Source organism: Neoarius graeffei, chromosome 20 (genome assembly GCF_027579695.1).
Source record: "Neoarius graeffei isolate fNeoGra1 chromosome 20, fNeoGra1.pri, whole genome shotgun sequence".
Lineage (NCBI taxonomy): Eukaryota > Metazoa > Chordata > Actinopteri > Siluriformes > Ariidae > Neoarius > Neoarius graeffei.
Window position 1 is genome coordinate 16,001,326 of NC_083588.1, and position 14,197 is coordinate 16,015,522.

The 14,197-nt window shown below is 42.9% G+C and overlaps 1 protein-coding gene across 2 annotated transcripts in view; it reads left to right on the top strand.

The window, feature by feature from the left end:
* Positions 1-14,197, top strand: part of carm1 (coactivator-associated arginine methyltransferase 1) — a 67,777-nt gene that overhangs the window by 39,481 nt on the left and 14,099 nt on the right. For both annotated transcript variants that reach the window (XM_060901327.1, XM_060901328.1), the window contains exons 5-8: positions 1,045-1,155; positions 1,248-1,425; positions 1,521-1,611; positions 7,485-7,566. In XM_060901327.1, the coding sequence (XP_060757310.1) occupies positions 1,045-1,155; positions 1,248-1,425; positions 1,521-1,611; positions 7,485-7,566 (462 nt within the window). The remainder of the gene's footprint in view (positions 1-1,044; positions 1,156-1,247; positions 1,426-1,520; positions 1,612-7,484; positions 7,567-14,197) is intronic.

Genomic DNA, 14,197 nt, shown 5'->3' on the forward strand with positions numbered 1-14,197 from the left:
CAGAATGACTCCTATTTGTATAAATAGGGGACTACATAGGCGGCAAAATGTAGGGTTTTTTTTTTTCTTTCCTGCCATGGAAGTGCACTTGTATACCGAGGAGGAAGCAATTTGCATTACAGCTGTGAATGAGGATTCAAAATAGCGGCTCGGCTCGGTTTTCCCTTTCGGGCACTCTCGTTTTCTGTTAGAATTTGGTAAAGAAAAAAAAAATTATTTACCGGCTTAAGGTCAGTCCATATGGTGAAAGACCGTGACCTCAGCTTTAAATACTGACCTCAGCCCAGAGGGCCTCGCTCAGTACTTTCAAGACCTCGGTCACGGTACCTCCCAGCTGGTAAATAATATTTATTTATTTATCTGATGCACTCTGCCATTTTGTTTTTCTCTACTCATGGTATATGAGCTGATAGCCTAGTAGTAGATTAGCCAGTCCAAGTGAGCGATTGCTTATATCCAGTAAGTGTGGAGATACACACTTGTATATAAAATATACAATTTATATAAAAAGAGTGTGTGAGAGACATATATAACACGTTTTTCTTCGAGGCAAAATTGAGGTTTGAGATTCCTTTCCTTCTGGAAATGTACGTCTTGTTTTTCTTGTTGAGCAGCTCCAACGCTGGTTATTAGTTTGCTGATGAGGTGTGGTGGCCGCATTATTATTTTTCTTTCATAGCTCAGGTGGTGTTCTCTTACACAGTCCTAATTTACTCCGCAGCCTCGTCTGTAAATTTCTATCACGGTCATGCATTTGTTCTGGGTTTCTGCTGAACTGCTGTCCATGCTGGAAAAAAAAAATGCAGTAGACATCTTCCATCCTTTGTTCTCTTTTAAAAATGCTGTTTTTCACTTATGAACATGATGAATTTCTCTGCACTGTATGTTCACAAAGGACCCCGTGTTCTGAAATCCCTGCATATTTCTGCAGGAAGAATTAATGATTAATACTGGGTTAATCTTGTAGTTTGGATGGAGCCATTTCACCGTTCTGTTTTTTTTTTTTCTCTCCTTTTCTTTCTCACTCAAATCCTGTGTTTGTAGGTGGTGTTGGATGTGGGATGTGGCTCAGGGATCTTGTCGTTTTTCGCCGCTCAGGCTGGCGCGCGTAAGGTGTATGCAGTGGAGGCCAGCACCATGGCTCAACATGCAGAGGTGCAACTCCTTACACACGCTCGTGTTCAGTCTGTGTTATTTAACTCGCTGTCTTCGCACAAGCATGAAGGATGTTTGTATGTGTTGTGCAGGTTTTGGTGAACAGTAACAGATTGACGGAGCGTGTTATAGTAATCCCAGGAAAGGTGGAGGAGGTCACTCTACCTGAGCAGGTGGACATCATCATCTCTGAGCCCATGGGCTATATGCTGTTTAATGAGAGGATGCTGGAGAGCTACTTGCATGCTAAGAAATTCCTCAAACCGAATGGTTAGTAGCGAGTGTGTGTGTGTGTTTTTTCAGGTTCAGGGCGTTGGACTGTTTCCTGTAAATTGCTGAAGTTTGTCTTCGATTTGCATTTTTAGGTAAAATGTTCCCGACCATCGGAGACGTCCACCTCGCTCCTTTCACAGACGAGCAGCTCTACATGGAGCAATTCACCAAAGCCAACTTCTGGTGAGCATCTTGTAAACTGGGCAGCTTTTACAATACTGAAAACAGCTGCATGTACCGGTACAGTATGACTGACATCGAATACCAGTGAATGTCCCGGCGCTAGCAAAGTTATGTATGGTTACACTGGAATCTCTAATTAATCGGTGCATGACGTCACTCGGTGCTTTCCTGAAAAGTTGTCCGTTTTAAATTGAACCCCAGTGTGTTGTCCTCTCCTCTTTGCTTTGTTAAAAGGATAGTTTGGGATTTTTGACATGAATCTGTATGGCATCCCCATCAATAGTGTCGTGCAAACACACTGACTTACCCCTGACAGCATCCTGAGAGTCCAGTTCTTGTCCAGACGAAAGTAGTCCGGCAAGTTTGTTGGGGTCACGAAAGTAAAACGTTTTTCGTCTCAAAACAGTACGTGTTCAAAAGAGTGATATATTTGCATCACAAAACCGTTGCCAAATAAAAAGTCAGACCTCGAAATCGCTTGGCACTATTTTCTCTCCCTCGGTATCACTGCGCGCTGTCATGTTGACATCTGCGCAGGAATCGACACCTTTCCCATTGTTTGGCAGTGATTAGGAGTTCAGATCAGCCGCGCTAACGAGCTAATTTGAGAGCAAGAACAGCGACAAATTTATCACCTTCTATAACTATACAATAATATATTTGTGAAAATGGTGCGCACTTGCGACTATCCAGGCTGTAGCAACAAAGATGTGGCTGAATCTCCGCTCACATTTCACCGTCGTAGTCAGACATGTTGTCGCTAACTTTGCTAGCAGTAAACGATGTAGTGATGTGTCGGTCGCGAACGATCCGGTTCAAAGAGCCGGCTCTTTGAAGTGAACGACGGGAGCCGGCTCTTCGGTGGGAGCCGAGTTGGGGAGCTGGATTAGTTTTTTGTCCTTAGGTGCCTCAGAGAGAGAGACACACAGAGTTCAGCTCAGCTGAAGGATGATTGTCTATTTGACAACCATGATCATTGTTTTGTTGCCGTGAATTCCTAAAGCTCATGATATAAATTGTCGCTCATAAATTGACAGGTTCGGTCGGCGACCGCCTTGGCACGGCCAGATTAATCTGCGGTATACAACGAGACAGCAGTCATTATAACAGGAGCAGATTTGCTGTTCCAGCGGCTTCTCATTACTGGTGGAGCAGAGTGCGGCACTTTTTTCTCTTTTTACATGCGCTCAAGGTGCCACATATTTTGTTGCACATTGTTCTGTTTGTTAAAATAATTTCCAACTTTGCTTCATAGTTTCTTAGGCCTGATTTATACTTCATAATTTATTTTGTGGCATTTTGTTCAAGGTCGAGTGTGAAAAAAAGCCATAAAGGATAAACAGTTGATGTCTTCTGTGCATTTTATATTGGTAATATAACACAGTTTTGCATTATGTTTGTGAGAAAATAATTTATTAATTGGTAAGTTTTATTTCTATAGCTAGAACATTGTTACACTGCTATACTTTACAAAGCTTTACAATGGCTACAAAAACTAAAAAATAAAATGGAAAACATCCTATTGATAAAATATAAATAATAATGTAATTAATTAACTAGTTAATTGCAGCAATTAAATCAAAAATAAAATCTCAGGAGCCGTTTGGGAGCCGAAAGAGCCGGCTCCTTAGAGTAAGAAGAGCCAAAAGAGCCGGCTCCCGAAAAAGAGCCGAAATTCCCATCACTAAAACAATGAATGAAACAGCCGTGGCTGTCACCTGGCGGCAGCGCGCAGTGATACCGAGGGAGAGAAAATAGTGCCAAGCGATTTCGAGGTCTGACTTTTTATTTGGCAACGGTTTTGTGATGCAAATATATCACTCTTTTGAACACGTACTGTTTTGAGACGAAAAACGTTTTACTTTCGTGACCCCAACAAACTTGCCGGACTACTTTCGTCTGGACCAAAACTGGACAAGAACTGGACTCACAGGATGCTGTCAGGGGTAAGTCAGTGTGTTTGCACGACACTATTGATGGGGATGCCATACAGATTCATGTCAAAAATCCCGAACTATCCTTTTAAAGCAAGCAAGAATAAAGCCATCACGCTCGGACGCAGAACTCGTCTCGTCTAACATCATCTGAGTGATGTAGTGTCAGTCCTGTTTCAAGAGTAACTGATTTGACTCAGAGTTGACCCAGCTGCAGGAAGTAAACCAAACATGCTGTGTGTTATGGTTTGCAGGCCCTTTTTTTTTTTTTTTTTTTTTGGAGGTTTGAGCTGTGAGGCACAAACAGCCAAATGTCAGAGCTGTAGTGCTGCAGAAAGGCGACACGTTCTGTTGCTGTATAAACGTTTATATCTCATTTCATCTCATTATCTCTAGCCGCTTTATCCTTCTACAGGGTCGCAGGCAAGCTGGAGCCTATCCCAGCTGACTACGGGCGAAAGGCGGGGTACACCCTGGACAAGTCGCCAGATCATCACAGGGCTGACACATAGACACAGACAACCACTCACACTCACATTCACACCTACGGTCAATTTAGAGTCACCAGTTAACCTAACCTGCATGTCTTTGGACTGTGGGGGAAACCGGAGCACCCGGAGGAAACCCATGGGGAGAACATGCAAAGTCCGCATAGAAAGGCCCTCGCCGGCCACGGGGCTCGAACCCGGACCTTCTTGCTGTGAGGCAACAGCGCTAACCACTACACCACCGTGCCGCCCAAATGTTTATATGTTAAACTGGATTTAATGTCCCTAAACCACACTTTTTTCTTTCCCCCCTTGTACAAAGCAACAATCATTATGTTGATCGACCACATGTTTTCGAACCATGGCTGATCCAAAAGGCTATAAATTAATGGAACATCGATCATTTTTACCAGGGCTTTGAACCAGATTTTTTTTCCTGTTGGTTCGTTCCGAACAGAAACGGAATTTTAACGTTTCCAGTTTTGGGTTCCACCATTAAATAGACGTTCCCGAACCGGTTAGAATAAAAAAATTTCGTTCCCGGAACGGTTAATTACGTTCCCTGTCAGCTGTTTAACAAATGGCTATAAAATTATGTCTCTGTCTCATCCAGCTTAAGCCAAGTGTAGGCTAATTCTATTACAACCTTCATTAAAGGGGTACCAAATATAATATATACAGTTGCTGATGTGACAAAATAACGTATTCTATCAAATTTGTATACTAGAAAACAACGAAATATCTTGGTAATTGTAAATATAATAGTCGGTACGCTAAACGGCACAAGAGTCGCCATTTTTAAAAGACCGTGACGTCAGCGCTACCCACTGCACTAGGAGAGAAGCGTGTAATCATGGCGTCGGGCGCATCAAGTGAAAGCGACAGCTCTGTCGAATCATACGAAGAGATCCCGCAAGACACACTGCAAGCAGGCTATGGCTTAGAAGGGTACCAGTTTGAACCTAGGAGAGGTACTCTCGACTCCGGTGATGACGAAAGAAGAGAAGAAAGCTCGGATGACGGCGAGGATGAGACTGATGCTGACCATGGGCATGGCGAGCGTGGGGCAGAGCGTCTGCGTGCAGGTGACATGGCGTGGTGCTCGTGCGGAAAATGTAATGTGGATTTGCTCACGAGTCCAGCAGAATTTATTTGCTGCAATGAGAGGCGCCACCCGTGGACTTGCGAAATCGTCCCAACCTCAATGAGCCAACACAACTGGGCACATACATGCGTCATGAGTGTTACGCAGAGAAAATGAACGTGCATTCTGATTGGATAAAATTAATATCATGGCGGGCTGTTCAAACTGCGGAAATAGTTTGCTCGAGCTACTTTCAAAACACTAACTTTCCAACCTTAGAACAAAAAACTTTTGTTAGTCTTGAATAAGGTTCGTTAATGTGTGTTTTATTGTTATATTTACTCTATATATTGCCCTCTGTTCCCCTTTAAATAAGACAAGAAATAATTCAAAACAGTTATTTCAAATGTTGGCGATTTGGATTCTCAGTATGTCTTCCCATCTACACAAACAGAAAAAGTGCCAAAAATGAAAGATAATTCGTTTAGTGTGTTACCAAAGGCTAGTCAGGCCCTATGCATTGATAGGCTAACAGAGGTTAACGTCATTTAATGTTCGCGAGCCTCTCATTAACGTGGACAAATATATTGATATCGTGTTTGAAATTGACGTTTTCGAATAACGATAGACTGCAATATTTACCTCTTATTTAAGACGTGGAGACGTGATAGTAGTCCACCCTCCCGCTCTCTCCATTCAGTCAGCGAACGTCACACAGGAAGTGAACCCCAGCGGGTCATAGAAACTTGTGCAGGAGAAGAATGACTTTTTTATTTGTAGGCTACGGAAACTTTGAGGAACGAAATAAAAACCGGTATTAATCAGTTACCATTATTTTTAATAAGCGTTTCTGTTCCAGAGCATAAAAAATAATGTTTCTGGTTTCGTTTCTGTTCCATGTGAAATAGAAAAAGTTCCCGGTTTTCATTTTCGTTCCTTGAACCGGTTCAAAGCCCTGATTTTTACGGAATCTGCCGAGACTGAACCAGAAGATCCCGAAGGGGTCACGTGTGTAACAATCCAGGTATCAATTTCGTTCCCGTGCGCAGCAGCGGTTAGACCAGTCTCGATATGGAATCAGGTTTTGGAGAGAGTTCTGATAGTGATTGGGATTCTTATATGTCGGATGAAGGGGCAGATGATTCTTGAGGATGTTCCGGAGTAAACGGTTCTCTTTTCGAGCCCCCAAGACGAGAAACCGATGCCAGTTCACGACGGTCCTGCTCACCGCCGATAGCGCACCACCAGCCAGAGAGAACTGGAAACGCAGATCGGTTTGTGGATTTTTATTCTCAGCCGGCCGCTGCAAAATATAGGGAAAATATTTACACGTACCTCAATAAATGCAGAATCTTTAAAACGTCCACTTATTCAGCGTCCTCATTGAAAGAAAATATGAAGTGGGCGATAATAGGGGAATCGATGAGCTGTCCAAACGTCATTTTATTAAATCAGTGGGTTTCTTTTTTGCTCCAGTAATTCCCATGTGGTCGTTGTGGTGGTGATGAATCATTTTTATTATTTATTAGTCGGCAACATGAAATCTGCCCGCTTTGTTTGCACAAACCTCACCCACTCTCGCTTTAGATTCGTGCCATTTCTGGGAAATTCGTGCACCGAACGTCCTGTTGTATATGGATTTGAACATCCAAACACAACGCAGCGCTTTCACATGGTTATTTTTGTAAAATTCCAACAAGAATATCCAATTTCAGCGACGCACGGAGTCAGATAAACCGAAACGACCCAGGTTCCACGTGTGACGTCATGCGAGATTAGCCCTGAGGCAAGGCCGCCTTTTTCCGGGATCCGGAAGCCGCGATTCATCAACGGTTTTGTGCTTGATGATAAAATATTATTTTCCCCCTGCTTTATTCATTCATTTTGGTCGTTACTAATGATATTCATTTTAAAGCATTAAGGCATTACGGACACTTTTAAAAGCAAGCACGCGGACATGTGGACTCCTGGACTAATTGGTGTGAAAGCGCCGTTAAAACCGTTCACTTTTGGCATTTTAATATGTTCTTCAAATGGTAGATATGAAAAAGTATGATGATACAGTATACTAAATCGGAGTATGCTGTTTTCCCAGAAATCTGACAGATACCCGTTGCGTTAGCCCAGTAATCAGATGCACACGCGAGGTAGTTTGACAAGTGCAGCACGGGCCAATAAATATTCAGAACAGTGCACACAGCATCATGATCAACGAGAGAGCAAATTAAAGACGAGAGAAAGGGCATGGCGTGCTCTGGGCAGGAGACTGCAGCAAAAGCAGTGGCTGATTGTGGCCCGAGCGTTCAGGATGCAATTTTCAAATCCTAAAATTTAATCTGGCATGTTTCGTGTGTGTTTTTTTTTAAGGTACCAGCCATCTTTTCACGGTGTGGATCTGTCTGCACTGAGGGGAGCCGCCGTCGACGAATACTTCAGACAGCCAATTGTGGTAAACAGAGTATTCTAAACCGTGGAGACTGGGTGTGCATGTACATTTCTACAAGTTTTAGGTGTAGGCATAACGGGTGGAGGCAGAGTTGGAACAAAAAGCGTGTGTGTGGGTGTGTGCATGTGCCGGCATATGCTCATTCTCAGCAGTGTTGCCGTAGGAGCGGCTGCTGCATTGTCACAGGGTGATGGGACGAGATATTTTGGACATTCGAGAGCAAATATTACACATTCTGAACAATGAGCATCAGAAGACTTGCTGCATAGCGGATATAACGTGAAATTTGGGTTTCTTTAAAAACATTTTGCAGATTAGAAGAACTTAGCTGTCCAATTTGTGTACAAAGGCGTCATCTTAAAGGTGCTATGGTTTTTTGTTTTTTCATTTCTTACTTGTACAAATAATCTGCGAAATATGTAAAACCTGGGGGGAAAAAAAAAAAAAGGTTTAATCCATGACCTCAGAAGAAAAGTACTGCGTGGCTAAGGAAACCCATCTGGAAAACTGGTTTCTGTTCCGAAATGCTTGTTTGTTTTTGGACGAGGCCTCCCATTAGTCATTTCACAAACACACTATGAGCCAACATGGGCGAGGATGAGGCGTGGGCTTCGAGTTAAATCGTTCAAATATCGAACGCATCTATTTCAGCAGAGAGCTGATGTTTCGGGGAGTTGACTAATCGTACCTAATGCACCTTTAATACTATTATGTCTGTTGTGAGAGAAATGCATCCTGCTCTGCTGGATCCCTGTTCGGGAAGAAAGCTTGCAAGTTAAGTCCATGTGTATTTACAGGGTTTCATTAATCGTTTCCATGCAGGTTATAACAAGCCGTTTTCACGTTTCTCAGTTTGTGATTGATCATATAAATGTGATTTGGATTAAAAGAGTGAATGCCAGCACTAGAGGTGTGACGATTAATCGAGCCCCGGTCCATTTCAATCCGCAATTCAGAAATCGATTAAAATTTAATGAATCGCGATTCACTAACGATACCTAATTTCATCCCGATAACCCTTAACGTATTTCGACAAACGGCTTAATTCTGATGTATTAAAAATTCGATTCGGTATCCGGAGCTGTACGTGGGCGTAGGCATGTTTGCGGTTGCTATGGCGATCTCGCGACGTCGTTTTGTGAACAGCATGGCGGACGACTCGGAATTCCTGAAGCCACCGGCTTTTAAAAGCATGGTTTTGCGGCATTTCTTCCTGTCCCGCGACAGAAAACAAGTGTCGTGTAAGCTGTGCGCGTCTCAGTTTCCTCATCATGGCAATAAATTATTGCTGTCCCTGAACTTATTGAATCTCAGCGCCTTCTGTCCTCTCTAGACAACGAATGTTGTGTCTCAAGAGGTGGTGTTTTTGTGTGTTAAAAGATTGAGACAAAAGTCCGTCAAGTTTTCATTGCTTTTTTTTGTTTCTTAAGCCGGTATCTCACTGGGCTGCGACAGCTTGCGAACGTCATTCGCGACAGAGTTTCAAAAGTGTCTTGAAACATTCGCGGGATTCTCAGTTTCCTCGCACAAGTCGCAAAGTGTCACTCCTTCATCGCTGGAATTTTGAACGTGTTCAAAAAATTTGCGCAACAAAGTTTCTTTCAAAATAGCCGCAAAGCCGTCGCGAACCCTTCTCAAGTCGGTTTCTGTGAGGCTTCCTCGACTTCCCTGCCTGCCGAAGGAAAGCCGGGCTGCGACTAGTTGGAGACACAACAATTGCGGTAAAATATGCAAATATCAATTCAGTGCGATTCCAAGTGAAAATTGTCGCCAGTTCGCATATTTTATCGCAATTGTTGTGTCTCCAACTAGTCGCAGCCCAGTAAGATACTACCTTTAGTGTTTTGAGGTTTGAAAATTAAAACGTGCCAAAAATGACTGAACTGTGATACATTCAAAGTCAGTGGAGTGACTGGAGTCTGAATAAAGACTATAAAGGCAACGCAAGGTGTTTTTTTTTGTTTTTATTGCTCTACATTTCTAGGCTGACCACGAACAGAATACTGATGGTGATTTGCATCTGTTATTATTGAATGGAGGACAAAAAATGTGAATCGTGATTCAAATCAAATCGGAAGGTCAAAATCGTGAAAAAACTGAACCGTCGCATCTCTAGCCACCACCATGCAGATCATGTGTATAAGAAAAAAATATATTTTAGACCGCAAAGTGTCATGTCGCGCTGCGAGCTGAGCCATTTTAAACTGAGATTTTAGAGTGCGCAGCCACACACACACTTTCTGTAGCTCACGTGTAAAAAAAAAAAAGATTTTGCAGCACGAGGTCTCATGTCTGATCCAGTTTCTGTCGGTGACCCTCTGCTACGGCTGAGCAAGCACACTTTGCATTTTCTCTGTGGAAATGCAGTCTAGTTCCAGCTTATGTTTTTTTTTTTTTTTAAGCATCATTGTGGCATTTATATGCTACACAATGAGACGTATACTTATTTAATTCAGTAAAAATACTTGCAAAACTACGATGTAAACAGAGTATAAACAGTGGAGTTGCTCCAAGCGACCACTACCTGACGTCTTCACATACGTCACCGCTGCAGGAAGCCCGTCCGGCATTTTAAAGAAAATACTTTTTTTTTTTTTTCTCGAACACTGTCTAGTCTCTGAAAATGAAAGTTTGATTTTTTTTTTTTGAAGTCTGCGACTACTTTTACTGAAAATAAATTTGAGAATAAATCTGCTGGAGGATCCCTTTAATGTTCTGAATGGTTACGTTTTTTTTGTATGGGTATCTGGGTCATGAAGATCCTTTTGAACACACTCGGTACTGTTGGATTTTATAGCATACTGTTGTGGACTCATCATCTCACTGTCCCAGAAGGGGATGGGCTCTCTCTTTGAGTCCGTCTTTCTCAGTTTTGTTTTTGTTGCCTCTGGCTTGCTCATTAGGAGTGTAAACCTATATCTGTATTTCTGTCAAGGTGTTTTGTGACAATTGCCCTTAAACGAACAGTCCACCGTACTTCCATAATGAAATATGCTCTTATCTGAATTGAGACGAGCTGCTCCGTACCTCTCCGAGCTTTGCGCGACCTCCCAGTCAGTCAGACGCAGTCAGACGCGCTGTCACTCCTGTTAGCAATGTAGCTAGGCTCAGTACGGCCAATGGTATTTTTTGAGGCTGTAGTTAGATGCGACCAAACTCTTCTGCGTTTTTCCTGTTTACATAGGTTTATATGACCAGTGACATGAAACAAGTTCAGTTACACAAATTGAAACGTGGCGATTTTCTATGCTATGGAAAGTCCGCACTATAATGACAGGCGTACTAACACCTTCTGCGCGCTTCGGCAGCGCATTGATACGGAGCTCAGATATCAATGCGCTGTCGAAGCGCGCAGAAGGTGTTAGTACGCCTGTCATTATAGTGTGGACTTTCCATAGCATAGAAAATCGCTACGTTTCAATTTGTGTAACTGACCTTGTTTCATGTCACTGGTCATATGTAAACAGGAAAAACGCGGAAGAGTTTGGTCGCATCTAACTACAGCCCCAAAAAATACCATTGGCCATGCTGAGCCTAGCTACATTGCTAACAGGAGTGACAGCGCATCTGACTGCGTCTGACTGACTGGGAGGTCGCGCAAAGCTCGGAGAGGTACGGAGCAGCTCGTCTCAATTCAGATAAGAGCATATTTCATTATGGAAGTACGGTGGACTGTTCCTTTAAAGTGCAAAACAGATAATTATTTACTGAGTGCCATAAAGTTGAATTTACTAGGATTTTTTTGTTCGAGAAAGAATCTAGATTTTATGGGGATGCATTTTTAGCAGCGAGGCAAAGTGAGATAGCTGTAAAAGTCATGATACACGGGGCAATTTTTTGGGCAATGTCGCTGGGCAATTGCACTTCGACACTTTTTTTTTTTTTTTTCCCCCCCAACGATTTTGATCATTTTGGGCAACTTTTTAAAGATCAGCCAATCAGAGAGCTGGCAGCAAATCGCCTGACCACCTGAGAGCTTCTGAAATCTTCAACCAAGATGGCGGCGTGAAGGAAAGAGAGACGACTTATCTTTTTCGGCCGGGAAGTTGTTGTGTGTAAACCCAAAGTGGTGAGTTTACCTCCAGAAGTTGCTTAGAAACCCAACAGACATCTGTTTTTATGTGCTCAGGTTGTAATTAAGACATCAGGTTTTTTCTGCTCCGTGTAAACCGCCGTTAGCTAACCGCCAATCCGAATGGGATTGAGTTCACTAGCGGTGGTTATTGCTAGCTGTGTAGGGATAACGTTAGCTCTCTTGCGTCAAGTTAAAAGTGACGGGCAGCTTTTTTGAGTTGTAACAGAGATTGTCTAACTTATCGTCTGATCTAATTCACATCCAGAGCGCGACTGCTTATGGAACCCGAAAGCAAAACAGTACAAACTTCAGGATATAAAAAGTAAAGCGTTTCAGGAGCTCCGTCAGCCCCTTTTCCTCTTCAGCAGCCGTCTCCTGGTCCATGTCTTTTTTGCTTTTTTGAGATGAGAATTAAATGATTGTTTTTGTGATGTATGTGTCCGTTATTAGTTTATAGCGTATGCGATTGAGGCTTGTAGCATTTTTAAAGAGCTTTAAAAAAGTGTTTAACAGAATAATGTGGTTATTTTGACTTTTAAAATGATGTCAGTTTATCTTTTGACCAGAGTATCTATTCAGTCTTGTTCCAGAAGTGATACTTACTCGAGCTGAAAGCCAAGACAAAAGTGACGGCTGTAAATGTTTCAGGGTCCGTCTTTGCGGTGTCTGTCTAAGGGCCAGTGATTTTCCATGATCGCGGAAAACGGACGGAAATTACGGAATTTTTATCGTAAAACGGATTTTTGACTGACAAATGGAATTTTTGGAAATAATTTTTTTTTTTTTTTTTAGTACATCTGCGCTTGTATTCTTTTTTTCAACGTTGCTCGCATGTCTAATGCCGCTTTTCCACTACCAACGCGGCTGAGTTGGGCTGAGCCGTGCCGTGCTGAGTTGGGCTGAGTCGAGCTGAGTGGGGCTGTTGGAGTTGCATTTCGACTACAACCGCGCTGAACCGTGCTGGCTGGAAGTGGGTAGAGTTAGCGAAAGTGGGTGGACGTCACGTGATGTCGTTAGGCGGCGCAAACAGTGACATCAGTGACCTTTTAAGCGGTAGTCTCACGACCCGGATAGTAAACAATAAACATGGAGGACATGGAGTCGTTAGTGTTGCTGGTCTTGGTGCTGTGGCTTGTTGTCACCGACAACGCCAACAGATACTGGCAAGAGCGTATAGATGAGGCGAGGTGCATAAGGCTTCAGAAATTCTCGTAATTCGTAATTCTTCTTCCGGGTTTACGGTGTTTACAGATCCCAGCGTGCTCGCGGGGCATGTATGGGCATGTGAGGACACTCCTCCTCACCAATCAGTGCACAGGGGAGTGTCTCCTCACGCCCCTAGCCCCACTCGGCTCGGTTTGGCTCGCTTCAGCCCCACTGCAAAACCGTGCGAGTTTTGGGTGCTGAGCAGGGCTGAAGCGAGCTGAGTCGTGCTGTTCTGAGGTAGTTGAAACGCGAGCCGTGTCGGGCTGAAGTGAGCTGAAGCGAGCTGAAAAAGGGTAGTGGAAAAGGGCCAAAAGTGTAACTGCCTCTAACGCCCAAGCAGACATGCCTTTCCGGTCAAGGCAGATTTGTCGGTGATTGTGATTGGCTTGTGGCACACCTAGCCAGCCAATGAGCTGCTCGTTTACAGATTCGCTCCCCGCGTCCCATGCAACCAGAACGGCAACCGCGAAAAGGAAACGAATGCATCCTATCAGTGGAGTTACGGCTTCTGAGCGTGCGAAGCAATTTCCAGACGATTTCTACGATGACATTTTATTTTATTTTTTTATTTTTTATTTTATTTTTTTTACATTTTTTTATTTTCAGAAGAATTCGCGTGCCGATGCGGCATTCGAGCAAGTGACCCTTTTCCACGTATAAACATCTCAATGACACAAGATTCAGTCTCGCGGAGACCAACAATAAACAACTTATGATGCTCTGTCATCCTGGCGATATCGAGCAGTGTTTCTAGGTACTCTGAGAGCGCTCACTGATTGATTGATTGATCTGCAAGGAATATTCAGGACTGTCATTACAATCAAAGTTAAACTATTCTATTCTGTTTGAGAGTGTGTTCTGTGTTTTGTTAGGAAACATTGTTTGAGTACTGTGTGGTGTACTAAAAATGATGGATGTCGAGTAATATGGGATCCTATTTTTTAAACAGTCAGTTATGAGTATTGTCATTACAGGCTCAGTAAGTATGACTGAATATTAATTTATCAGTACTCAATATATGAAACTGTGATGCTAGTTTCTTGATTTATCTGTTATCAGTATGTCAAGTCAAGTTTATTTGTATAGCGCTTTTAACAATAAACGTTGTCGCAAAGCAGCTTTACAGAATTTGAACAACTTAAAACATGAGCTAATTTTATCCCTAATCTATCCCCAATGAGCAAGCCTGTGGCGACGGTGGCAAGGAAAAACTCCCTCAGACAACATGAGGAAGAAACCTCGAGAGGAACCAGACTCAAAAGGGAACCCAGCCTCATTTGGGCAACAACAGACAGCCTGACTATAATATTAACAGTTTTAACATGAAGACAGTTTCGTTGATGTTGTAACTCT